This window comes from Gymnodraco acuticeps, unplaced genomic scaffold (genome assembly GCF_902827175.1).
Source record: "Gymnodraco acuticeps unplaced genomic scaffold, fGymAcu1.1, whole genome shotgun sequence".
Lineage (NCBI taxonomy): Eukaryota > Metazoa > Chordata > Actinopteri > Perciformes > Bathydraconidae > Gymnodraco > Gymnodraco acuticeps.
Window position 1 is genome coordinate 167,719 of NW_022990957.1, and position 27,651 is coordinate 195,369.

The window sequence follows — 27,651 nt, forward strand, 5'->3', positions numbered from 1 at the left end:
TGTTTGCTCAAAAATTAAATAACAAGCTTTTACATGTGCAACAAAGGCAAGAGGCCTTTACAATATTCAAAACAAATAAGCTAAAATAACAAACAACTTAGGTATTCTTTCTTCTTCATAAGGCTTATATAACTTAATAACTTAAAGGGTAGTTTAACGGTTAAAAACTGTTCCTCGACGGCGTCTTTCTAGCAGATTGCTGCCATTCACTGTCCCTTTAAAGGAGGCGCCGTGGGATTTGTAGTCTTTTATAGTGCGTTGACTACAGACGTCACAATTAGGTGGCCTTTCTTATATACTGGCTCTAACAGTTTTGTTTTGCTATCTTTCCACTTGTTTTGTCCTAATCCCATACATATTCTTGTATATTAAGTAGCCCAAGTGGGAAAAGCTATATTTACTCCGTTTGCTGTAGCACCACTGTCTCATATCGAGGAATATTGACTGTAGAGACAGAAATAGCACAAAGTTTTGATTGGCTAAATCCATAGAAACACAACCAGTAAGACGTAAGACTCTGAGAAATCTTTTTTAGTCACGGACGTCTGGATCTTAAGTTATCAGAGCAACAAGCTGAGTTAGCTCGGTTAGCAGCGCCGAACTGCCTTGGAGAAACACATGAAACTACTTTATTCAGTGGTTTTACCTTTAATCACCGGGTCCGTTTGCTTTGGAGATTTGATTGTGATTGGTGGTTTGCTGTGCATGTAGAGCCTGTGTAATAGATATGAGAAGTCATGGTTGATGACCTTCCGGGTCTGTCCAGCATATGGCGCTTGTTGCTTGCCACTGGTGCATAATACATTGGACTTGAAGCAAACCAGCGCCATATATCTACAGTGTTTCCCACAGATCTGAAATATACTTGGGCGGGTGGTGGCAGCGGGCGGGGGGAGCGGTGCGCAAAAAAAAAAAAGTTTTCATTTTGTATAATCATTTTGCGTAAAGATGGCACTCAAGGGCACACTAGTGGAGGTGTTCCCGGCGGGATTTGAACTCACAGCCTTCCGATCTTCAGCCCACCTCACTATCCATTAGATCAATCACTACCCTCTCAAATGGAAATATGTGTTTACATAAATGGTGACCACACCGTTTGAGACCCACTGAGAACTTAAACTAAGTTAACTATCTAAACACTCAGAGAGTCCTTAACCTCACCTGAGCTGAGGTTATCCCGAGCTTGAATGACACACAGAGACCAATCAAGGGCTTTGATTTATGATCTGTATGACAGTGGCCATGTCGGCAGGCCACATCATGTGGACAGCCAGTCACCCTGTGTGAGGCAGGCCACTTAACGAGGCGAGATCAGAGCAAGGGAGCGAGGGATCATTGTCCACAAGTTAATCGATCGCAGATGGCGTCGTGGTCACGGACGAATAAATACAAAAAAAAATTATTTAAAAAAAAAGAATGGGTCGCGAAATATACTTGGGCGGCCGTTAATATACCTGGGCGGCCCGCCCAAGTATAGTGTATGTGTGGGAAACCCTGATCTATATGGCGCTGGTTTACTGTGTGTAATATTAATGTGAAAAGCACACTGTTGGCGTGATAGTTGTTAGAGGGTATTTTTGGAGGGGTTTTCTGAGTTCTCTAATTGTTGTAGCTAGGGATGTCCCGATCACCTTTTTTTGCTCCCGATCCGATTCCGATCATTTGATTTTGACAATCTGCCGATACCGATTTTTTCCAATCTTTATGCATTAAGAGAAAACAAAGGTAACAGATAACGGCTGGCCATCTAACGCGATGAATTCAGCTATCTTGGCTGTTATTTTTTTGGCCTTTTCACTGTTCTGGGGCAGTTTCTCTTTCCTTTTAAAAGTCTCTGAAAGTGTCGGTTGTTTCTGTGCCGTTACCTGAGTGGCCGCTGTGTACTCGTCATGTTGTTGTTGGTGTTTGTTTCTCAGGTGGCGTATTAGATTGGTCGTGTTGAACGTAGCTCTGTTCTTTCCACCACGCGGAACCTCCGCCTTGCAAACATTGCATCTGGCTGTTACACTGCCTTCGCTTTCAATTTTATAATACTTCCAAGCTCCTGACATTTTCTCCGTCCCGACTCCCGAGTCACCAGCTGAACGTAGCCTCTCGTTAGCTTACTGCTACTATTAGACACTGCGCCCACTCTGTTTCCAGATTTGAGAGAAATAAGCACTATGAAAACAAGCCCAAAAGAAGCAACACATACATGATGTTGTGTAATTTTAAACCAAAACTAAGGCCTCAGGATGACTTTAAGACGTGAACATGGTCATTTTTGTTTTGTAACATTAAATTAAAAAAAATTATTAAAAAAACAAAAAAAATCCCGATCCCCGATTTTTTTCTCCCGATTCCAATCTTTTGAAAATCACGTGATCGGCTCCGATCCCCGATCACGTGATCGGATCGGGACATCTCTAGTTGTAGCTGTGTATGCTAGCTTTGCTAGCGCCGTTAGCTATGCTAGTGCAGCTAGCTATGTGCAGTTTAGCTCCAAGAAGGGGATTTTGTGTGTTAAATTGGATGTATGTTTGCAGTACGTGCATTGTTAGTGGTTGTTTTATGTCAAGAATCTATGTTTTGTATTATACAGTGTGCTATGTGTACCACGTTGTGATATTTTCCCCATATTAGGGGCATAACACCTGCATGTCACTCACTCAAGTACCCCTGACATGAGAGCCGTGCGAGTTTTCCTTTTGTAGCAAGCAGCAAAATAATTGTAACATGACGCGTTTGAGTTAATTTGCCTACTTAATATCGCACGTCCTGCGATGTGCATATCGCGCATGCGCATATCGCGATTATCGTCACGCCACGATATATCGTGCAGCCCTAACGTAGATTCCGTGACGCCCCGAGGGCCTGAGGCCTGTGAGTGTGCAGGTGTGTTGCAGGTCCTGTGATGGGGTGGAGCTGAAGAGGTCAATCAGGGTGATCGGGGACACCTGGCCGGAGCCGAGGTGCTATTTAAGCCCAGCTGCCCGGAGTCACAGGGCCGCCAGGACTCTCTCCAAGGCTGCTGCAGAAGGACTGCCACCGTGATCCTTTCCCCTCGTCCATCCTCTCCTGTTTTTGGTGTTGCCAATAAAGTGCCGTGGTTTTTGGAAACTTTGAGCGTCTCTCCTTGTTTTCCTGTTGTGGCCAACGGGCCGGTCATAACAATTCTAAAAGTACAATATAAACTTCTCGCTAAGAAATGTAATCAAAAAGCATTATAACGGCCAAACTATCCTACAATTTAGGATTTTCCACTCAAAATAAATCGGGTGTCCGCCTTTTTTTTTTCTTCTCACTGGGTAAGTGTTACAGCCTGGCTCATAGGCTGCAACAAAGATGGGAGACTCGACAAGTTACGTGTAACAAAAAGCATATTTATTTACAATACCACAAAAACCAAAGGTCTTCAAAGAATGGTTGCGTGTATGGGTGTGTGAAAATGTGCAGAAACAAAGACGCGGCCGTGTCCAACAGAAGAGTGAGAGGGCCGTATGGGTTGGTGTTGGCCTTTTATGTAGACGGCCCAGTTGTGGCTCATCAGGTTGATCACCTGAAACACAAACAAGAGCCAGCAAGCAGAACACACGATCAGGTGACATGGACACTGCTCATTAGAAATGAATAGGAACAAAATATTGTATCCATGTCGCGTCTTGAGAGGGTTATTTGTGAATATACTTTTTTGTGAGACTGGGTTGCCTCTGGAGATAATGACCAATTATAGCAGTTCAGGTTTTTACTCGCCAGAAGAAGCGTCCTGCAGGGACCGAAACAGCAGGAGTCCATCGGTGCTGTGTGCACATTCATGTCCTATTAAAGCATCGCTATGAAGGAAGCAAGAGTCTCTAGCCCCCTGACATCCACCTTGCAGAAGTGTCATCATTAAAAGTGATGTTGAATCGCAGCCAGCCACAGTGGCTCTGTAGTGGGATCGACCCTGCAGAAGGAGGGAGAGAGCATCAGTTACACAACACTTTAAAATAACCTGTGTTCTTTTAAGATAAGATAAGATGGACCTTTATAGAGTGGTGTAATGACGAGTCCTAAAACCCGGAAGTGAGTTAATATTTTACCACTTCCTGTTCCCTCGTCTCAGAGCCAATGGGTTTTCTCCATAGGATTTTGGAAAATAGCTGGAAATAAGGTCTGTGGTTGACACAAAGTCAAGAGACGGATCACGTGTTGTTCTACGATATTAAATACATCAGCAGTGACCCCACTGGTGATTTTTGAAGAGTTGGCGTGTCTGAAAAACGATGGTTGTTAACATGTGGCTGAATAGGACTACAGAAGTTGTCCAGGCCGTTTTACGTCATTACACCGAACACGTAAACACTCCCGCTAAGTTTGTTTGCCCTGTTCTACTTGAAAGCAAGTCCCTGCCTCCTGCAAACTGTTAAAACAAACGCTTCAACTTGTACAATTTTGAATCTGTATTTTTGAATATGGATCTTGAGTTGGCGTGAAGTTGAAGTCGTGCGACCCTGCTGTAGTTCGTTTATAGCATAACGTTAGCATTTTGCTTCTGGCGATTAGATTTCTGATTATAAAATTATAAAAGTAGGATAGACATGTGGAGATTATCCGGCTGAACAAAACGTGCATTTATCAAACAGGTTAGTTTTCCACAGACCTTATTTTTTTTTTACAATATTCCAAAATCCTATGGAGAAATGTAGGGTTAGGGTAATGTTGTGAATCGAGTGGCCCATGGTGGTGGTGGGGTTATGGTATGGGCAGGCGTATGTAATGGACGACGATCACAGGCCACTCAATTCACAACATTACCCTAACCCTAACCCTACCCCTCACACCAGATACTGCCTGGTTTTCAGACCCCCCCAATAAAGCAAAACTGCACGTTTCAGAGTGGCCTTTTATTGTGGCCAGCCTAAGGCACACCTGTGCAATAATCATGCTGTCTAATCAGCATCTTGATATGCCACACCTGTGAGGTGGGATGGATTATCTCGGCAAAGGAGAAGTGCTCACTATCACAGATTTTTTCAGATTTTTGAACAATATTTGAGAGAAATGGTTATTTTGTGTATATAGAAAATGTTTTAGATCTTTGAGTTCATCTCATGAAAAATGGGAGCAAAAACAAAAGTGTTGCGTTTATATTTTTGTTCAGTGTATTTACATGAATGTGTGGAAACAATATTTTATGTCCAGTAATTTTAGTGACCATCTTCAATGTTGCCATAATAGTGTAGATATTTTTAGTTTAGGGCTGTTAAGATGTGTCGAAATAAAGTGTTAGTGCTGCACTAATTGGTCATTTCCTTTTAATGAGATTGCTCTATTTTTAACCCAAGACAGGAGTAGTGTTTTTATGGAAAAGCCAGATTATTTTACAAGAAAAAAAGATGTATTTCACATTTGAAGGATATGAAGTGACCATGAAAGACACTCACTCTGTAAAACAAGATTTATCCCTTTCTGTCCGGGTGTTTGAACTCACCATTTCCTCTGGCACTGGAATTGATTTATTACCTTGAATACATTTTCATGTGTAGATTGTGATGGCACCACTGCATCATAGCTGGATGTGTCCTCCTACAATATCTGGTTGCGTCACACTTTCACCATCCCTAAACGCAATTCTGTGTACACTCTATAATTAGCTTAGAGAGACGGCCTGATGACAGAAGTTTGGCTTTAGGAAAAGGTTTTGGCTGCAAGCTAAATGTGTTCAGCTCCTTCAAGAGGAGACCATTGCCATGCAGTCTTTCTTCAGCAAAAGTAATCCTGTTTCTTTATTTAACTTCTTAATTGTGACACAAAAACGTCTCACTTGAGTGAAGAAGCAGGAAGAAAAAAGGAACTCACCTTGTGGTATAACCGGCAAGAGAGAAAGCCTTTGAGCTCCAAACTGTTTCAGAAATACTCCTTGATAATCCATGATATGGCGTTTCATCACGGCAGCATTTAGTTTAGACAGTAGCTGCCGGGTCCCACCTTTTTTTATCCATTTCTTTATTTTTTAAAGCTTTATCCCCCAAATCAGCACTTTTGAAACAGGAAGTGAAATAGAGGGATATGAGGCATGGCTAGAATGATCTGTTTGGTATTTTGAGCAAAACACTTCATAGACATGTTTTTTTTAAAAATATATTTGTATATATCTGAGACCTATGCTATTGCCTAAAAATAGCATGATAGGTGACCTTTAACTTCTTAATCGTGACACAAAAACGTCTCACTTGAGCTGGCTTTACAAGAACACAAAGTAATAAGTTGTGGGACATCACTAAAGTAACAATTACTGTGCCTGTTTTTTTACTTTCTATCTCAATCTCGATCTGGTGGTTGATAAAGGGTGTTGCAGTTTCAATTAGATATCAAGCATAAATGATCCAGTTTAAAACCCTTTTGAGATTAAATGAATAGACACCAAATAGTCTGTAAACCACCTGGACTTTCAGGACAAATGTTTTGAAATGATTAAACTATGAAGCTGCCCTCCAAGTAGAAAATAGCTATAAAACTGCACTATCGAAATAATTAGGTTCCTCTGCAAGCTGGCATTCATACCTGTTTTTGTTGAAGTGTCACTTAGTAAGAACATGTTTTTCAGTACAACACAAGCCCTGTTTTGTTCTCCATAACAACACATTTGAACTTTTACACACTTTCAGTGTTTAATGACACTGCAAACCATGCGGGATTTCAAAATGGCAGGAAACCGTTTTAGATTGTGTGGCTTTCCTTTTAACGTTTTGCATCGCTTTAGGAAAGGTTTTGGCTTCAAGCTAAATGTGTTCCGCTCCTTCAAGAGGAGACCATTGCCATGCCGTCTTTCTTTAGCAAAAGTAATCCTGTTTCTTTATTTAACTTCTTAATCGTGACACAAAAACGTCTCACTTGAGCTGGCTTTACAAGAACACAAAGTAATAAGTTGTGGGACATCACTAAAGTAACAATTACTGTGCCTGTATCTCAATGATCTGGTGGTATTGAGTTGTTCATGCAGCTGCTGAAACACCTTGATGCACGAGGCTTTCAGAAAATAATAATGCGTTGGACAAGCACAAAGTACTACGTTGATAAAGGGTGTTGCAGTTTCTAACTTTGTTCTCTTGTCAGGACAATTACAAGAAAGTTGTAGAAAGTAATGCAGGGTTTTTCTGGATGCTTCTGCATTGTGGCAACGTTTATCAAGGTTTAACTTTATTAACACCTTTATTCGTCCCACAGAAGGGACATTTGCATTTGTTGCAGCAAGAAAAGAGCCAAATACGGCTTAATATTAATCAAGAAGCATGCATACAAAATATTAAAGATATTTTCGCTGGATAACAGTTTTTCCAAGCACTCAGCCTTGAGGCCCAAATGAATGCGGGTCTGTGCCGTTGTTTTATTTATATTTCACACAGTGCTGTCATGTGACGGGATATCGCCCTAGGGCAGTGGTTATCAAACTTTTTCTGTCTCGCCCCCCCCCCCCCCCCTTTACTGTGGCCCCTCCCGTCTCTCCCATCAGCCAATCAAATATGTCGGGCTTATGACCCACAACAGTTGCTATAGTAACGCCGTCCTGCCTCCTGGAGAACATGTCATGCATGTTAAGTGTTCCTCCGATGCTCACTCGTTGTCTTGCACTCTCTCAAGTACACACACACACACACACACACACACACACACACACACACACACAGACGTTTTAAGGTAACTCCCAACCTGGTCCAGGAAATACTTAAAATTAGTCAGTAAGTCTGACTTAAAACCTCTCAGTTTTGCACTTTGAAATCTAATATGTTGCTGTCAATTTGCTAAAGTTGCAGGAATTCTTGAGGCCTTTATTTATCATTGGACATTTTCTGCAATTTTAAAATGTTTTCTTGGCTTAGATTTATGTAACTAAACTGTATGGCATGTTAAATAATTTATAATAGTTTTTTTCTTGTAGTATTTGAGATATTTAGCTGAAAACCAACAGATATCAGCCTGCTCGATTAAGGTCAGGGGATCGTAATTGGCTCTTCACACACACCACACACCACACACACACACACACACACACACACACACACACACACACATGATAAAGTGACCCGGTGGACCAGATATAGTTAACATACATAAGTGCTTGTTCTGAAGAAGCACGTGTGTGTGTGTGTGTGTGTGTGTGTGTGTGTGTGTGTGTGTGTGTGTGTGTGTGTGTGTGTGTGTGTGTGTGTGTGTGTGTGTGTGTGTGTGTGTGTGTGTGTGTGTGTGTGTGTGTGTGTGTGTGTGTGTGTGTGTGTGTGTGTGTGTGTGTGTGTGTGTGTGTGTGTGTGTGTGTGTGTGTGTGTTCTAGCATTACTATACTTGTGGGGACCTAAATCTGTTTACATAGTCACGTGTGGGGACTCGCCTCCCTTATGGGGACAAATTGGAGGTCCCCATGAGGGGGATCATTCATTTTAGGGTGAAGACTTGGTTAGGATTAGGGTAAGGTTAAGGGTTAGGGTTAGGCATGTGTTGGTTAAGGTTAGGATAAGTCTCCAGGATATGCATGTAAGTCAATGTAATGTCCTCTGAAGTGATATGTCCGATTTGAACCTGCAGATTTACTAGTTACAGCAGTCAGATACATGTGGTAGATATAGAGGTCTTAAATAGTAATGACTAGCATTACATATTATTCAAGTAAATTATAACACCTGCAAATTGTGTGACTGAATGCATACATTTCACAACTTGGAAACATGGAAAAAGAACGGGGCTTTTGAGCCTTATGTGATTTTAATTTGGCTAGCGCACTGACATCACTCCAGTATATTCTCTGTGTGTGTGTGTGTGTGTGTGTGTGTGTGTGTGTGTGTGTGTGTGTGTGTGTGTGTGTGTGTGTGTGTGTGTGTGTGTGTGTGTGTGTGTGTGTGTGTGTGTGTGTGTGTGTGTGTGTGTGTGTGTGTGTGTGTGTGTGTGTGTGTGTGTGTGTGTGTGTGTGTGTGTGTGTGTGTGTGTGTGTGTGTGTGTGTGTGTGTGTGTTACAGGCTGAATATCGTATCACAAGATTATTTTCTCTCAACGTTTTATTTTAACAGTATACCATTGTACTGTTCTTTAACGTCCCAGCAAATAATGTACTACCTTTACTCCTGTGTTGCCCACTTTTTCCAACCTATACAAATCTTTATTTACATATCTGGTATTCAGTTTCTGGGCCATATTAGTTGAGATTTCAACTAACTAGGGAGGCGTGTTGTGCGTTGGTGTTCGGATCAGGGGGTCACAGGTTCAAACCCCACTGCAGTCAGCATGTCGTTGTGTCCCTGGGCGAGACACTTCACCCCAAATTGCTAATGTAATGTAATTTCAGGAGCTCACAGACTCCTGTGTCAAAACAAAATAACAGATTTAGCTCCAAACAAAATAGGCTTTATTACCGTTTTATAGGCTTTTATCCTCTAACGTTCCCCATAAACCAGACGTAATTTCTGTGAAGCTTTCTGACTCCAACTGGGCTGTAATTTATGTTTGGTTTGTTTTGGGATTATTACGTTCAGACGAGGTGAAGTTTCTGAACACTTCAATTAGAGATCAAGCATACATGATCCAGTTGAAAACCTTTTTGAGATGAAATGAACAGACACAAGATAGTCTGTAAACCACCTGGACTTTCAGGACAAATGTTTTGAAATGATTAAACTATGAAGCTGCCCTCCAAGTAGAAAATGTATTATCTTTTCAATTTACACACGGCATCTATTGCACGTCTGTCCGTCCTGGGAGAGGGATCCCTCCTCTGTTGCTCTCCCTGAGGTTTCTCCCATGTTCCCTTTAAACTGTGGGTTTTCTCTGGAAGTTTTTCCTTGTACGATGTGAGGGTCTAAGGACAGAGGGTCTAAGGACAGAGGGTGTCGTATTGTCATACTGATATTCTGTACACACTGTGAAGACCACTGAGACAAATGTAACATTTTTGATATTGGGCTATATAAATAAACATTGATTGATTGAAAATAGCTATAAAACTTCACTATCGCAAGAATTAGATTCCTCTGCAAGCTGGCATTCAGACCTGTTTTCCTGTGTCACTTAGTAAGAACATGTTTTTCAGTACAACACAAGCCCGGTTTTGTTCTCCTTAATAACTTTCAGTGTTTAATGATTTGATTCAAGGCTTTTGGGATAACCACTGCAAACCATGAGGGATTTCAAAATGACAGGAAGCAGTTTTAGATAGTGTGGCTTTCCTTTTATCGTTTTGCAACGCTTTTCTGGTTCTCTCAAGCTCTGCTTTTACCTTTTCTCACTTGCAGTAGTGGATCAATAGTGAATCAGACATTAAGTTAGGTGACTGCCATCTATCAGAATAATTTCAACCTCACCTCATCTGTCTATCAATCTATTTTGCCACTTTTTTGAAGCTAAAATCGTCTTTCTAGCTGCTTGGATGTGAATACTTTACTTGATTTTACTCTTCTGTGTTGGTAAAGATAATACCTACTAAACCTGAATGACATCACATGTTGATCAGGTAACACAGGTGACATTTTTTTTCATTTTTGCAGAGCCATTATATCATTGCTCAGTGCAGTTATTTTATTGTTATTCCCATGTCAAAGTCACCGTGCAGCCAAAAGGTGCGTAGCTGAGTGAAGAGTAAATGGGCTGTACATGTATTATTAATTATTCTGCTTGTTGTTTTTAAGATAGTGGGTTTATTCTTTGAGTGAGTTTGTTTTCTTTCTTGCAGTAAGAGTAAATGACATTGCGCGAGAGAGGTGGAAACATTCGGCAGCTCCTAGCCTGTCTTCCAAAATTGAAGAAACAGTTTGGGAGCTCACTGCAAATTATTCATAGCCTTCTGTTAAAGCTGCTACAATCTGTGTGTGTGTGTGTGTGTGTGTGTGTGTGTGTGTGTGTGTGTGTGTGTGTGTGTGTGTGTGTGTGTGTGTGTGTGTGTGTGTGTGTGTGTGTGTGTGTGTGTGTGTGTGTGTGTGTGTGTGTGTGTGTGTGTGTGTGTGTGTGTGTGTGTGTGTGTGTGTGTGTGTGTGTGAAAACAAGAGAGTGCCAGTGTTGAGAACACGAGGAAAGCCAATGTGCGTCAAGGATTATTTAGTTGTTGGTCGATAGCGGGTCGGAGTTTTATGCTTTTTTCCTTTCGCTCTATCGCTGAGGCAAAAACTTTCCTTAAGAGTTGATTCAGAGGAAGTTAGCTCCCTTTTCTTAGTATAAGTATAATCTCAACAAAAACCCATTATCTCTATTACTGGGGAAAACACCAGAGGAAATACAAAAATGTGGTAATTAGAATAGCGATCATCAAACAAATTACAAGGAATTGGCAAAAAGATAATAACTTATGTTTACACAAGAACGTAAACGGTGTATCTGCTACTTTTCTCTCGCGTATAGCCCGTTCGTTCACACGAGGCCGTAACGGAGCCGAGGAAACGGACCCCACAAATGATAACGGGTCCCAAAGTGGATAGACCTGCAACCGGAACGCTCTGGGGGCCAAACGGCTCTGTGTGTACGCCCTATACGATAATTTCCTGATAACGATGAAGCCATAGCCCCGCCTCTCCCCACCTCTGCTGCTCACTGCTGTAGCATGGTCAGTAGCTACTGACCATGCTACAGATGTTAGTGCAAAATCTACAGCTCCTCCAGGAGAACTACATGAACAACATGTTGCTAAATCCAACGCGGAGAATAAACAGAAGGGCAACCATGCTCGGGGGTCTTCTTCGCTGCTTTTGGTGTATTTTGTGGCGGAAGTACAGCGCCACTTACAGGCCCGGCATATGTACTACAGCGTCTCCAGCGGGTCGAGCGGTCTCGTGTGAAGGGACACGTTTATTGAGCCGTATCCGTGTGAACGGAAGACTTTTTTGATATCGAATTCGGTTCGTTTGCGTTCCCGTGTAAATGGGGCCTTAGTAAACTCACAATGGAATAACTTAGTAAATGAAATCTGTGTAATATAGAAAACAACTGTGAGAATTAGAAACCACATGCATATCTTTGAGGAAAGGTGGGAAAAACTGGTCAAGTGTAGAACAATATAATTAATGTATACCTGAGTATTAACAATATATACATTCTTTTATTTGTAATATTATTATTACTATTATTTCTTTTCGTATTTGTTATCTGTTATGTAGTTAATCTGTGTACCTAGATGTGTTTATTTTGGTGTGTATGCCTTGTGAATATTTTCTTAAAATGCAAAGAAGAAAAAAAAGGAAAAATAATTAAAGGGATGAATATTATCGTTGGGGGAAATGATGCAGGTGAGATGTTACGGGGTGTGAAGGTTAGCAGGTGGAACAATGGTGAGATGACATAATAAAATAATCCCAAAGCCGCACAACTGTGGCTTTAATCCAGTTACATTACATTACATTACATTGCATTTGGCTGACGCTTTTATCCAAAGCGACTTACAATAAGTGCATTCGACCAGGAAGACACAACCTTGAAGAAAACAGAATCATATAAGTACATCAGGTTTCATAGAGCCAAACATTTCAAGTGCTACTCAACTGGCTTTAGGTAAGCCCGTCCTTTATTAGTATAAAAGTGCTTCGTTAATCGTTCTAACGCTCGAAGTGGAGTCTCTACATCTCTACATTATGAACTGCTCATAGTGTGATTAACAGTCTCAAGTGTCTCAAGCTACTGGAGGAGCATTATCATTTTGTTTTGAGTATGTTGTCCTGCTCCATCTTGATTATTATCATCTCTCTCAATGAGGTGAGATGTGTTAGTGGGATTAGTCTGCTAATTAAATTCAATCAAGCTGATTACACAAGATGAAATGAGGTGATTATTCATAAACACAAGTATCTTTGGTCATTATCCTGTCAATTACAGCAAGGCAAAGCAAGTGTGTTTATATAGCAATACAAGGCCATTCAAAGTGCTTTACAAAAATGAAAGACATTAAGAAAATGGCATTTCAAAACAGTCATTAAAAAAGCAAATAAAATAAACATTAAGCAGGACCTACATAATTAAAACTACACATAGCATGTTTTATCATGTACAATTTTTGAAAAGTAATCTGTTGAGACTTTAACGGGTCTCTTTGTTTACCTTTTACTATATTTAAGTATCAAAACTCATCCCTGTGTCCCAACTCAAATGAATTGGTTTGTTTGTTCTTTATCTGTGCGTCTTGCCTTAGTGGGTGGACTTTGTAGAGTACAGTATAGCCAGTTGGAGGGAAACTAGTCTCTTCTAGGCTTCATTTATGATGTACTGAAAAGCTGGTCTCTCCATTACAATTGTTACATGATTTTTTAAATAATTGTGATTTTTGTGTGCAAGTGAACTATCCATTTAGTTAACGAACATCTTAACGACTTACTTACATGTAGCTAAGTAATCTAAATCTAAAATGCAGTGTTTAAAATGATTCGATGGCGGTGATAATTGCATTATAAAATCCTAAAAAGTAGGCCAAATATGTGGACTTACGGGTACTTAAAGAAATGAGAGATGAAAGCGGAGATATAGCTTTTTTTATGTAAGGTTATTTTACTTTCTTGTAGAATTCCTGTTCTTTATTTTTAGTAATTTTCAAAAGTATTTGACAATAATTGATTTATTTGAATGGAGAAAGGAGAGAATAAAGCTTCCCATGTATTGGCCAGAGGTGCACACATCTCTTTTTCTCTGAGTTTAAGTATTTGCTTCTTTATACTCTTGTATTCTCCTTTAAGTTGAACTGTTACTTTCCCATTACTCCACGTCCTGCCTCGTTCCCCTGAACAAGCATCGATAATAACTTTTGCACATAAGACGTTATAGACCTACAGAATCGTAGGGGCTGCTATTTAAGCCTCAGAGTTTGTTGTATTCTGACTTTATTTACCTAGATGTCAGCTTTGCACACAACTCATTTGTTGAAATATCGTTTTCTGATACAGAGCGTGCACGACAACATATAACGTGACATCTAAAGGTTTTTAGAAGCTGCTCGATCTCTCATGCAAGTTCAAAATTCATCCAAATGTACGACAGGATTATTTCTCTCTCCATGTCTGTGCAGCCACGTCAGGCCTCTATATATTATCTTTGTGTAGTTTAACCATAGAGTTTAACGCAGGTGCAGCGGGAATATCAAGTGTCAAAATCGTTCAGACGCTCATGTACGTGCATGCGGGTCAAATCAAGTCGAAACTCTCCTGTCTCTGTGAGCGCTGCCTTTTGAAGTTCTAAGTTGAAAGTAAGAAGAGCAATTTAAACCTGCTAACAACAATACAGGTGTGTGTGTGTGTGTGTGTGTGTGTGTGTGTGTGTGTGTGTGTGTGTGTGTGTGTGTGTGTGTGTGTGTGTGTGTGTGTGTGTGTGTGTGTGTGTGTGTGTGTGTGTGTGTGTGTGTGTGTGTGTGTGTGTGTGTGTGTGTGTGTGTGTGTGTGTGTGTGTGTGTGTGTGTGTGTGTGTGTGTGTGTGTGTGTGTGTGTGGTGAAACAGGGGGCTCTCCTGCCCATGCTGTTCCTCAGTACAAACACTGTGTGGATGATAGTATTTAAATACACACTCTCTTAGCCTGCCCCCTACTGTTGCCCAGACCTACTTTCAAACACACACACATACACTCACACACACTCTGGGGGAAATACACCCTTTAAACACTTTGTAGATTATCAGAACTGGACTAAATATGAGCTGTGAGCTAAATGAGTGTTGGGGGATTTTTCTCAACCGACTTCCCATCAGTTAAAACTCAATTAAGCACTTTGAGATAGACTTTGGCCAGAGGACTTTGTGGATCATACTGCCTCTTGTGGTGAAGAGGGGTGTTGCTTCTCCTCTGCTCTTTGCTCTCATTAGCTTATGAACAGATCAGAAACTAATGTAATAATTAACTTAGCGGCTTGTCTTCTAACGGAGAAATTGCCAACACGCTGAGCTCTTGCTGCAAAGCATGTTGGGATTGTTTCATTGAGTTTGCATCATATGTGCCACCTGGGAATGTTTTGCAACTCTGGGAAGGATTTCTGAAATTCATACGAATCCCACGCCTCTTACAAAGACTTTGTTTCATTTTTTATATATATATACCAAAAGGCATTACGTTATAGCACTGCTCTTCCTTCTATATAATACTTTAACACAGCTTAAAAAGGTGAAATGTAACGATAACAGGATTTTTCTCTTGAGTTAATACAGAAAGCTCATTTGGTTTCTGTACTTTATCAAATCTCGAATTATTCCCAGTGGATTACTGACATTTTTTAACAATAACAACACTCGTGTGCACAAACCTTCACTACACACCCCTCAATATTTAGCTGTTGTAGTTCTCAAAGTGTCCAGTTGGTGTCCTCCTCTCCCCATTTCCCCTCCACATCCTGAGTGACAGATGGAAGTGATTCTCTCTGCTGTGACACTTAGGAGAAGGACTCCACCCATCTTACAAACTGTCCCGTGTTGCCTAATGTTAAAAACAATGAGAACATATATTTATCACAGTTTAAGTAAAACAAAACAAGCTTCCCTTTGACATATTTCAACCAGGCTTGTATGGCACATGTTTAAGAATTGCTAAACACTTCTTCTTCTTGTTTTTGACATTAATGTTTTAATAACCATCCTTCCTTCTTTCTGTGTGTTTCTCTCCAGGAGCTGATGAGAGTTAAGTGCCGTTAAGTCGAGTGCAGTCCGTCCTGCAGCCTCTCCTCCCTGCCCTTCCACATCTTTCCCCCCCAACCGAGCTGCTGTTTTGTGCCTCCATCTTTTGGACCTGAAACACACTAGGTCCTGAAGTCACACACACACACACACACACAAAGTTACACACCTCACCGCCAGCCCCACTAACCAGGATGATCACCTCGGAGCTCCCCGTCCTACAGTAAGTGAAACACACAAAAGAAACAGTTACAATTCACTCTTCTAAAACGGTTCTCTACGTAATTTTGTACTGTAGATAAAGTTAATATTTTAAAGTAGACGTTTGTGTGACTTCATGTGTGTCTTCATAAACAAACAAGATGTTATTGAGTGTGTTTCATAGAACTTCCTGAATATTTGCCCTGTGGACGAATGAAAGCTTTCAAATGCAATTAAGTCTTATGTGTGTTGTGTTTTCTCTATCTCTCTCTCTCTCTCTCTCTCTCTCTCTCTCTCTCTCTCTCTCTCTCTCTCTCTCTCTCTCTCTCTCTCTCTCTCTCTCTCTCTCTCTCTCTCTCTCTCAGGGACTCGTCCAATGAGTCTGGGGCAACAGACGCAGTGGGCTTAAGTATGAGCATCAGTGAGATTGAAGAACCAGAGGTCAAAGGCAAGAAGAAGAGAGGGAGGCCTGGAAAAGCAGCCCAGGTATGAGCCTCTGTCAGCAGAGTGTGTGTGAGGAAAATAATGAGAAAAGCCTTGTTAACAATCAGACTGTTTGTGTGTGTATTTGATTGTTGAATCATTGAAGAAACAAGCCGTCTCAACCCCCAGTTATCTGTTTCTCAAGTGAATAAAAGTGGTTTTTCTTACCTGTGTTATTGACGTCTCTGCCTCCACAGTCAACCAATAAGAAGCCTCGTAAGCCGCCGGCGGAAAAGTCTGTGAGCGTAGCACGAGGGCGAGGAAAAGCCAACGGTGTGGTTCAACATAATGGAGACGGAGGAGACCCCGTCACGCTGTTTGAAGTGGTCAGAATGGGGAAGAGCGCCATGCAGGTGGGTGGGATACAAGCTTCTGAAACACATGCGTTAGTCAAAGTCAACTGTATTGTCAATCTTCAAGTTTGTGTGTGCAGACAGAGAGATCGAAATACCGTTTCCCACAATCCCGAATGTAAAAATATGTGTGCAAATATGTATATATACACAGAAGAAGACACATTTTGACATGTGCACACATTAAGAAACAGGCAAACATGTAGACACACTTGGAGAAATCATTGAACCTAATAGACATACCCAAAGCTGAGTTGAACAGGAGAGATTGGATCATAAAGGTGGTAGAACTAATAGGAAGTGTCAGGTTATTTACTGGAATTTATCCAGGGTAGCCTTATGACACTGATTATTCACACACACACACACACACACACACACACACACACACACACACACACACACACACACACACACACACACATAGAGGCACATAGAGGCACATGAACACACCTTCGTTTCCCCATAAAACCCCTGAGGGAGTAGCATTTTACGATAAAGTATCCCTGTGGTTCTTTACTTAAGGACACGATAAAGTCAACTTTAATGTCAATCTTTCAGTTTGTGTGTACAGACGGAGAGATCGAAAGGACGTTTCCAACAATCCCGAATACAAAAATACAATTATACAATATACAGATATGTATACAAATATGTATAAAAAATCCTGTACTCTTTAGTCAACTGGACGTCTTTATCAATGCGCAGATCACTGCACTGGTACAAACTCATCTATACCGCTATGCTTGGACTGCTGCCCCTCTACATATCACACAAACAGTACAGCTATAGCCTACGATCTCAAAATGACATCACTCTGTCCGTCCCCTCAGTACGCACGGTGCTTGGGAAAAAAGCCATATCATACTCTGCCCCCTCGACCTGGAACACACTTCAGCAGGAACTTAAGTTGACCAGTTTGATCATCACAGATTTTAAACTCATTTAAAAAAGCTGGAGAAATCATCTGTGGGTGTTTGCACCTGCTATATCTGACTACTTACGATGTTGTATTTTAGTGTTGCCTCTGTGTTTAGTGTCCTGTCTGTAACTTTGTGTGGTAGTGTTACCACTGAACAGGTCTCTCTTGAAAATGAGACCTTGTGTCTCAATGACATTTCACACCAGTATAAATAAAGGCTAAATAAAAAAATAAATAGACACATTTACACATATGCACACATTAAGATGAAAAACACAACAATATATCAATATATTTGTATTTAACCTTTATTTAACCAGATAAAAAGCATTGAGATAAAATCTCATTTACAATGCTGACCTGGCCAAGAAGGCAGCAACGTTACACGTTCTTACACATAACACAAACATATAAAATACAGAGAACACAACTCAGTAAACAAAAGACGAAAAGCAGTCACTACATTGTGCACATTTGGGACAGTAAGAAAGGTACACTACTTATTACTGCAAGAGCAGCTGGTGGTAAGGACCTCAGACACCTTCAATTTAAAACAGGCTATAGGGACAAGAGCCATCAGTTTGAGGCTTGATTGAAGGTCATTCCAAGACCAAGGACCATAATGAAAAAGACTCCTTTTTCCAGCCTCAGTCCACACGGCAGGAACCTGGAACCGTATCCAGGCACTGGGTCTGAGGTTGTAAGAGTCACAAACTGGAGCAAATCTGGCACATATATACAGTGGAAGCTTACCTAAAATGGCTTTATACAATAATAAAAACCAATGCTGCATACTACGCATACTATTCTATATACAGAATAACAGTCACTTCATTATCTTGAGAATGTGCATTAGTGCAAGATTGTCCATAGCAGCGTAGAAGTGTCTCACAAGATGCTTAAAAACACCAGTATTGCATTTCCAATTCTAGTACAATTTGGCTGATCTCATGTCACCCTGTACTGCGATTTGTAATGCTGTGAATTGAACAACTTTGTTTTAACAGATGTTTGTGTTTGTGTTTGTTCAGTCTGTGGTGGATGAGTGGATCGAGTCGTACAAACAGGACAGAGACTTGGCGCTTCTGGATCTCATCAATTTCTTCATCCAGTGCTCGGGGTGCAAAGGTAGGACAAAGCAAAGCTATTAAAACATCATGTACACGTGTCAAATAGAAATGTGAATCTGATTTAAACCCTGTCCATATTTCTCTGTGACCAGGCACCGTGAGGATCGAGATGTTCAGGAACATGCAGAACGCAGAGATCATCCGCAAGATGACCGAAGAGTTTGATGAGGTAAGTTCAGACGGAGAATAGTTCAAGTGAAACGGTTATCTTGAAGGATGTGTTGCTGTATTTATCATAATTATTAGCATATCAAATATGTTGCCAGTAGAAGCGATACACAGTGGCTGTTTCTCAATCGCGAGGATGCTGGCTTGGTAGTCGCGTACTTCCAAGTCACTTCCTTCAGAAACGAAGCAAGTATACTTCCAAGCCACGGCTACGGAAAACGAAGAAGAATGGAACAGGCTAACAAGTGTGCCACTCTCTCTAACGGTTTCAACATAAACTGTACCGAAAATAAATACCTCACGATGTCTATCTAATTATGAACTTGCTTTACTTTCACGGAACACTTTTATGGTGATAACAAATGTAACAAAGTAACATATTTCCCAACACATGTTCTACGCCACTATACTTACATTTAAATGTGTGCTGCGTCGGTTCAGCCATTCTCCGCAAGGGTTTTTTAAATTGGTCCGTGTGCAAAGCATTGTGGGGATTTTAAGGACGCGAAGTCTACCCATGTGCAGCCTCGACATTTCCCCCAAACCAAGGACGCGGCCTCTGTGGAATTCCAAGTATGCTGGAGATTGGAACAGTCCTTCGGCGGCACTCGATAACGTAGCATCCTTGAAATATTGGCTTGGAAGCCAGTCTCCTCGAGATTGAGAAACGGCCAGTGTGTCCTCTTCTCACGTTCAGGGATAATATGCCACTATATACGAAACATATAGAAATAAAATAAAAAACTTATATTACTAATATTTAAAAAAGCTTGAAATAGAATACATAGGTAATGCGTTATACAGAATACATAGAGGCATACTATGAGACCAAATCAAAATCCCACTGATAAATAATATTATTAAGATCAAATCAAAACTCACCTTTTCAAAACTGCTTTTAATCTGTAATTAATGATATTGATATACTTTATTAATCCCCGTGGGGAAATTGTTTCTCTGCATTTGACCCATCCTATCGAGTGCCGCCGAAGGACTGTTCCAATCTCCAGCATACTTGGATGTTAATGTTGTGTTTTAACTAAGTTTGAATGAATAAGTGTCTTTGAATTTCAAGAAATCACGCTCTATAAATAAAATGCATTATTATTATTATTAAGATCCTTACCTCTATTTACATCAAACACTGCAGCAGCATAAATGGCACTATAAAAGGTACTCTGACCACCCACCGCCCACCTCAGTTATATATAAATCACACCGCATTGCACAATAACAACAACAACAATAAGATAACAAACAAGATCTGATATGGTGTCTTGAAAAATATAACACAGTTGACAGTAAAGCTTTGTGGGTTGTGGAGTTCGCCAGCTGAAGAGAGGGACACTATTTCTCCAGCACTGAAGTAAGCGATGGGATATTGTTGCCAGCAAAGAGGTTTGAACAAGATACCTCTGATAAACGATGATGAAGCCGCTCTGATCAGGATGTTTTGTGTTAAGAAAATATCACTCGTCCCCGGCTTGAGCTTCAATCTCAGGATCCATGTATCTGTGATCCTCTCCAGAATGGAAGTAGTCATCACATACAGAGCATCAACTAGTTCCTGAACAGTGTCCTTCACATGCTGATATCCAAGAGAGGGAGTTACACCATCACAAGATGGAGGAATAGAAAGCAGTCTTCAATGTTTACTTCAGATTAGCTCCACGTCAGAAATGAGCATGCTTGTCATATGTCTATCTGCATAGAGGCTGAATCATCATGTTAATCACATAGCTATCATATGCCTCAAACAGTCCTGATGCTCTTCTAGGTAATCACACATCCTGTCATGTTCACAGCTACAGTTGATACCTTTGTTACCATGGGGACTCTGATATTGGAAGAGTACATTCAGTATTTTCCCAACATTTTGTCAACAGGACAGCGGGGATTATCCTCTCACGATGCCCGGGCCGCTGTGGAAGAAGTTCCGCTACAACTTCTGCGAGTTCATCAGCGTCCTGATCCGCCAGTGTCAGTACAGCATCATCTACGACGAGTACATGATGGACACGGTGATCTCCCTCCTCACCGGGCTGTCCGACTCTCAAGTGCGAGCCTTCAGACACACCTCCACGTTAGCAGGTAAGGACGGCAGCAACAGAGCTCGTCATTACAATGAGACATTTTGTTTTGACAGTGTTTTCTGAAGAGTTCTGTGAGTTACACACCTCCTAAAGCAGGGGTGTCAAACTCAATTTCATCGCGGGCCACATCAGCATTAAGGTTGAAGTCAAAGGGCCGGTTGTAACTTTAAGACTATATAAATATATATAAAATAATGTATTATATTACATTATTACCTCTGCATTGGATTATTATCTAATAGGGTAATAACTTCATAATTAACTTCGTCTGAAAGCAAAAGTCTAGGGCAAATAATTGCAAGTCTCTTCAGTGTGCATGTCACAAAACGAAATGCATTGTGGGACATGTAGTTTATGGGCAACGTGCTTTTGTAAAGCGGCATGTAATAATATATACCGTATAATAAACGTATTATATTCTTTGCAAGCTCTTGCGGGCCACATACAATGAAGTCGTGGGCCGGATTTCGCCCGCGGGCCTTGAGTTTGACACCCATGTCCTAAACAGCCAGCAGTGAATGACAACACCGCTAGTGTTTGTTTGGTCGTGCAACATCTTACAAGTGGCATGTCATTACAATAAAGAAAGGTTTAAGTGAATAAAGGAGTTCACTAAAAGTAGGATTAACTTTAGAAATGCCACTTAATGCTTGAAAGTTGTTTGATTATTAAGATATGTGACAACAGCTTCACTTTTATATCTTAATGCTTCTGATTATCGTATTTGCATCGGACTGTTATACCTGGAACATAAACAAACAAGATTAATTGGTTGTAAACTTGGTTTTGTACAATTTACAAATAGTTTCCTGCGATGCAAGTCTGAGGCCTTTACGTATATATTTCTGATCCTTAAATGTGCCTTTCTGCGTGTGCGCAGCGATGAAGCTGATGACGGCGCTGGTGAACGTGGCGCTCAACCTGAGCATTCACCAGGACAACACGCAGAGGCAGTACGAGGCCGAGAGGAACAAGATCGCCGGGAAACGAGCCAACGACAAGCTGGAGCTGCTGCTGCAGAAGAGGAAGGAGGTGGGCTGATGTTAAAGGGCACCTATTATGCAAGATCCACTTCTTCATGTCTCTTCTACATCAACATGTGTCCCCTCTTCTTCATGTCTCTTCTACATCAACATGTGTCCCCTCTTCTCCATGCCTCTTCTACATCAACATGTGTCCCCTCTTCTTCATGTCTCTTCTACATCAACATGTGTCCCCTCTTCTTCATGTCTCTTCTACATCAACATGTGTCCCCTCTTCTCCATGCCTCTTCTACATCAACATGTGTCCCCTCTTCTACATCAACATGTGTCCCCTCTTCTCCATGTCTCTTCTACATCAACATGTGTCCCCTCTTCTCCATGCCTCTTCTACATCAACATGTGTCCCCTCTTCTCCATGTCTCTTCTACATCAACATGTGTCCCCTCTTCTCCATGTCTCTTCTACATCAACATGTGTCCCCTCTTCTTCATGTCTCTTCTACATCAACATGTGTCCCCTCTTCTACATCAACATGTGTCCCCTCTTCTCCATGTCTCTTCTACATCAACATGTGTCCCCTCTTCTTCATGCCTCTTCTACATTAACATGTGTCCCCTCTTCTTCATGTCTCTTCTACATCAACATGTGTCCCCTCTTCTTCATGTCTCTTCCACATCAACATGTGTCCCCTCTTCTTCATGTCTCTTCTACATCAACATGTGTCCCCTCTTCTTCATGTCTCTTCTACATCAACATGTGTCCCCTCTTCTTCATGCCTCTTCTACATCAACATGTGTCCCCTCTTCTTCATGTCTCTTCTACATCAACATGTGTCCCCTCTTCTTCATGTCTCTTCCACATCAACATGTGTCCCCTCTTCTTCATGTCTCTTCTACATCAACATGTGTCCCCTCTTCTTCATGTCTCTTCTACATCAACATGTGTCCCCTCTTCTTCATGTCTCTTCTACATCAACATGTGTCCCCTCTTCTTCATGTCTCTTCTACATCAACATGTGTCCCCTCTTCTTCATGTCTCTTCTACATCAACATGTGTCTCCTCTTCTTCATGTCTCTTCTACATCAACATGTGTCCCCTCTTCTTCATGTCTCTTCTACATCAATATGTGTCCCCTCTTCTTCATGTCTCTTCTACATCAACATGTGTCCCCTCTTCTTCATGCTTCTTCTACATCAACATGTGTCCCCTCTTCTTCATGTCTCTTCTACATCAACATGTGTCCCCTCTTCTTCATGTCTCTTCTACATCAATATGTGTCCCCTCTTCTTCATGTCTCTTCTACATCAACATGTGTCCCCTCTTCTTCATGCTTCTTCTACATCAACATGTGTCCCCTCTTCTTCATGTCTCTTCTTCATCAACATGTGTCCCCTCTTCTTCATGCTTCTTCTACATCAACATGTGTCCCCTCTTCTTCATGTCTCTTCTACATCAATATGTGTCCCCTCTTCTTCATGTCTCTTCTACATCAACATGTGTCCCCTCTTCTTCATGCTTCTTCTACATCAACATGTGTCCCCTCTTCTTCATGTCTCTTCTACATCAACATGTGTCCCCTCTTCTTCATGTCTCTTCTACATCAACATGTGTCCCCTCTTCTTCATGTCTCTTCTACATCAACATGTGTCCCCTTCTTCTTCATGCCTCTTCTACATCAACATGTGTCCCCTCTTCTTCATGTCTCTTCTACATCAACATGTGTCCCCTCTTCTTCATGTCTCTTCTACATCAACATGTGTCCCCTCTTCTTCATGTCTCTTCTACATCAACATGTGTCCCCTCTTCTTCATGTCTCTTCTACATCAACATGTGTCCCCTCTTCTTCATGTCTCTTCTACATCAACATGTGTCCCCTCTTCTTCATGTCTCTTCCACATAAACATGTGTCCCCTCTTCTTCATGTCTCTTCTACATCAACATGTGTCCCCTCTTCTTCATGTCTCTTCTACATCAACATGTGTCCCCTCTTGTTCATGTCTCTTCTACATCAACATGTGTCCCCTCTTCTTCATGTCTCTTCTACATCAACATGTGTCCCCTCTTCTTCATGTCTCTTCTACATCAACATGTGTCCCCTCTTCTTCATGTCTCTTCTACATCAACATGTGTCCCCTCTTCTTCATGTCTCTTCTACATCAACATGTGTCCCCACTTCTTCATGCCTCTTCTACATCACATGTGTCCCCTCTTCTTCATGCCTCTTCTACATCAACATGTGTCCCCTCTTCTTCATGTCTCTTCTACATCAACATGTGTCCCCTCTTCTTCATGCCTCTTCTACATCAACATGTGTCCCCTCTTCTTCATGCCTCTTCTACATCAACATGTGTCCCCTCTTCTTCATGTCTCTTCTACATCAACATGTGTCCCCTCTTCTTCATGCCTCTTCTACATCAACATGTGTCCCCTCTGTGTAAAGAGACTCTGAAAGTTTCAGGAACAAAGATTCTCTCTCTTTTTGTCCTGATCCATTTCTATAAAAACCTGTCTGAAAATGAGCTGATCAGATTTTGGCCACTTTATGATGTCATAATCACCAACCAAGGTAACCCCCCCCCCCTTATCACCTGAATCTCCTCCTAGAGCTCCATTGAGTTCTTTGTAACCAAATATCTCTCAGAGGGGCGTGGGGAGGGGCTCCTTATTTTCATCTAAAGTAACAGACAGAGAATCAGCACTTTGGAAACAGGGCTGAAACAGAGGGGATTATGGGTAATGCTGCAATGATCTGTTTGGTGTTTCAGCCAATCAGAGACATGTTTTGTATACATCTGAGACCTGTGATATATTGATGAAAAACAGTACAATAGGGGACCTTTAAGTAACTAAAGCTTTTCACGCAGAGCTTTTAACACATAGTCCTGAAACCAACCAACTGAGTATTTTATGGAGTGTTTGTCGTAACCTACACATTTTGTATTTTGGTTTTGCAGCAATATAACATGTTGTCTTGTGTGATCATTACTTGTCATGACGTTGGTAGTAGATGCCAACATTTCCTAAGATTTTCTCTTATGTTTTTCATCACGCTCTTGTAGTAAAACTTTGTATTTTTATCGTTGCAGCTTCAAGAAAATCAGGATGAAATAGAGAATATGATGAACTCTATCTTCAAGGGAATCTTTGTGCATCGCTACAGGTACATTTGATTTAATTTGATGTATTTATTTGTTTGTAACTTCTAGAAGATAATGCTACTTATATGTTCAAATGAATCACTAACCAGACATCAGCTTTTGTCATATGTTGTCTATCATAGCAGTTCGGAGACTTGTTTTTCACCGTTATAAATGTAATAACAATTCTTAAACTGATAGTAATAATAATGTTTTTGTGCTACTCTTGGTTTTCTAGGGATGCGATTGCTGAAATCCGAGCCATCTGTATTGAAGAGATTGGAGTGTGGATGAAAATGTACAGCGATGCTTTTCTTAATGACAGTTACCTGAAGTATGTTGGCTGGACATTACACGATAGGGTAAGAACACATCCATGAAACCTGACTGAGCTATTTCCCCTCGCACTTTTTTAAACAAGGTTAATGCACCACAAACACTCGAAATCTTGCCAAGTGTATTCGTCTAATACCTAGTCAGAATATGTCTCTACACCTGATATAAGACATAATAACTTCAGAAGTAACACTGCAGTGAGATATAGGGTCTTGTTTTTAGACGATGCATCATCTTGTTAAGTCCAAAAATCTTATTTTGAGTTGTATCTCGGATGAAACACAATTTTTTTTTTACATATTTATTAGAAAATCACTAACTTACATCAGAAAACCTTTGAGCATTTGCGGCTTATAGACAAGACATTTCCTGATTCTGGTCAAATATAGGTCAAAAGTAGTTCTCCCAGCTAATTACAAGATCTGATACATCTTAATATCCCTTCTTATTTTAAGAAATCTTACCAAGCAGATTTTCCCTCGTTCTATTGGCCGATTTTTTTTACTTATTTGAAGTGAAAACGGCTTGTTTTCAATATTGTTTAACTTGTTTTTGGAGCAGCATTTTTTCCCAGTGTGTTTCAGAGCTGGTTCTGAACACCCTGATGAACCGACACTAAACTCATTCAATGGTTTTTCTAATGTTCACACAAAGAAAGAATAGCCTTTTAATGGCCGCTCTCTCTTTCAGCAAGGAGAGGTGCGTCTGAAGTGCCTGAAGGCTCTGCAGAACCTGTACACAAACCGAGAGCTGTTCCCAAAGTTAGAGCTTTTCACCAACCGCTTCAAGGTAACACACAACGAGAAATCCTGACTGCTTTTACATACTCAAGAGCAGAACTGAGCAATGCTTAGATTGTGTTGCATTTCAGTTGACTCATTCCTCTATTTCTCTCTGTTTCGACAGGACCGTATCGTCTCCATGACGCTGGACAAGGAGTATGATGTGGCGGTGGAGGCCATCAGACTGGTCACACTCATCCTGCAGTGAGTCACTTCAATGCTTTCAACCTTTTTCCCATAACTAAACAGACTGTATTTTTAACAAGATTCATTTATAATTGATCAAATAACGGTCAAGTCATTAAAAGCACACGTCTAAGGTCACAAGTCAAATAGACAAGATGCTTCAGATGGGGATCAGGCTGCATGTATTTTTTCTTTTAATGTTTATTTTATTATCTTTGCTGTTTTGAAATGCCATTTTCTTAATGTCTTTCATTTTTGTAAAGCACTTTGAATGGGCTTGTGTTGAAAGGTGCTATATAAATAAACTTGCCTTCAGTGTTTTAATAAACAAGGAACTAGGGATTGTTCTACAGAGCCAGTCTACTGATCATCACGTTTAGCCTCACAAATATTCCTTTATAGATTTAACACATTTAGTTTCTTGCAAATGTTGTCTATTCACATAATTTGTTATTCTGACATCTTCTCATCTTTTACCAGAGATGGCAAAAGTACACACATCCTTTACTCAAGTAGAAGTACAGATACTCGTGTTTAAAGGTACTCTGGTAAAAGTAGAAGTACTGACTAAACTTCTTTACTCAAGTAAAAGTAAAGAGGGCTTTGAAATGTACTTCAGTAAAAAGTACCCATAACTACCAGCTGTTTTAAAGAGTACCTGACCTCCCTTCATATTAATCGAACAATAATGTCATTGTTAGCTAATGAATGTTTCCATGCTGAACAACGGCAACATGACAACGTTTCCATTGGTCCCTCTTCTTTAGAGAAGACCAGGAAATGATGGATACACGGATCGTGTTCAAATCAATAGGCACGCAATGACTCTAAATAATAATGATCACGCACCAAACACACATTCAGACTAAAGGAACCAGCTGTTTGGAAAATGTAAGAAGTAGAAAGTACAGGTATTTGAGTTCAACATGTAATAAGTAGAAAGTACAGGTATTTGAGTTCAACATGTAAGAAGTAGAAAGTACAGGTATTTGTGTTCAACATGTAAGAAGCAGAAAGTTCAGGTATTTGGGTTCAACATGTAAGAAGTAGAAAGTACAGGTATTTGAGTTCAACATGTAAGAAGTAGAAAGTACAGGTATTTGTGTTCAACATGTAAGAAGTAGAAAGTACAGGTATTTGGGTTCAACATGTAAGAAGTAGAAAGTACAGGTATTTGAGTTCAACATGTAAGAAGTAGAAAGTACAGGTATTTGTGTTCAACATGTAAGAAGTAGAAAGTACAGGTATTTGAGTTCAACATGTAAGAAGTAGAAAGTACAGGTATTTGTGTTCAACATGTAAGAAGTAGA

The 27,651-nt window shown here is 40.7% G+C and overlaps 1 protein-coding gene across 2 annotated transcripts in view; it reads left to right on the forward strand.

Moving 5' to 3' along the window:
- The window catches only part of LOC117558763 (cohesin subunit SA-1), an 88,427-nt gene that overhangs the window by 36,272 nt on the left and 24,504 nt on the right, over window positions 1-27,651 (forward strand). Inside the window, exons 2-12 of one of the 2 annotated variants that reach the window (XM_034235148.1) lie at window positions 15,559-15,790; window positions 16,134-16,254; window positions 16,449-16,604; window positions 18,558-18,654; window positions 18,749-18,825; window positions 20,711-20,915; window positions 21,798-21,949; window positions 24,987-25,060; window positions 25,276-25,399; window positions 26,064-26,162; window positions 26,280-26,359. In XM_034235148.1, the coding sequence (XP_034091039.1) occupies window positions 15,762-15,790; window positions 16,134-16,254; window positions 16,449-16,604; window positions 18,558-18,654; window positions 18,749-18,825; window positions 20,711-20,915; window positions 21,798-21,949; window positions 24,987-25,060; window positions 25,276-25,399; window positions 26,064-26,162; window positions 26,280-26,359 (1,214 nt within the window). In that variant the 5' untranslated portion in view covers window positions 15,559-15,761. Of the gene's footprint in view, window positions 1-15,558; window positions 15,791-16,133; window positions 16,255-16,448; window positions 16,605-18,557; window positions 18,655-18,748; window positions 18,826-20,710; window positions 20,916-21,797; window positions 21,950-24,986; window positions 25,061-25,275; window positions 25,400-26,063; window positions 26,163-26,279; window positions 26,360-27,651 lie in introns of those variants that run through there. The other variant, XM_034235147.1, reaches the window with a different exon arrangement.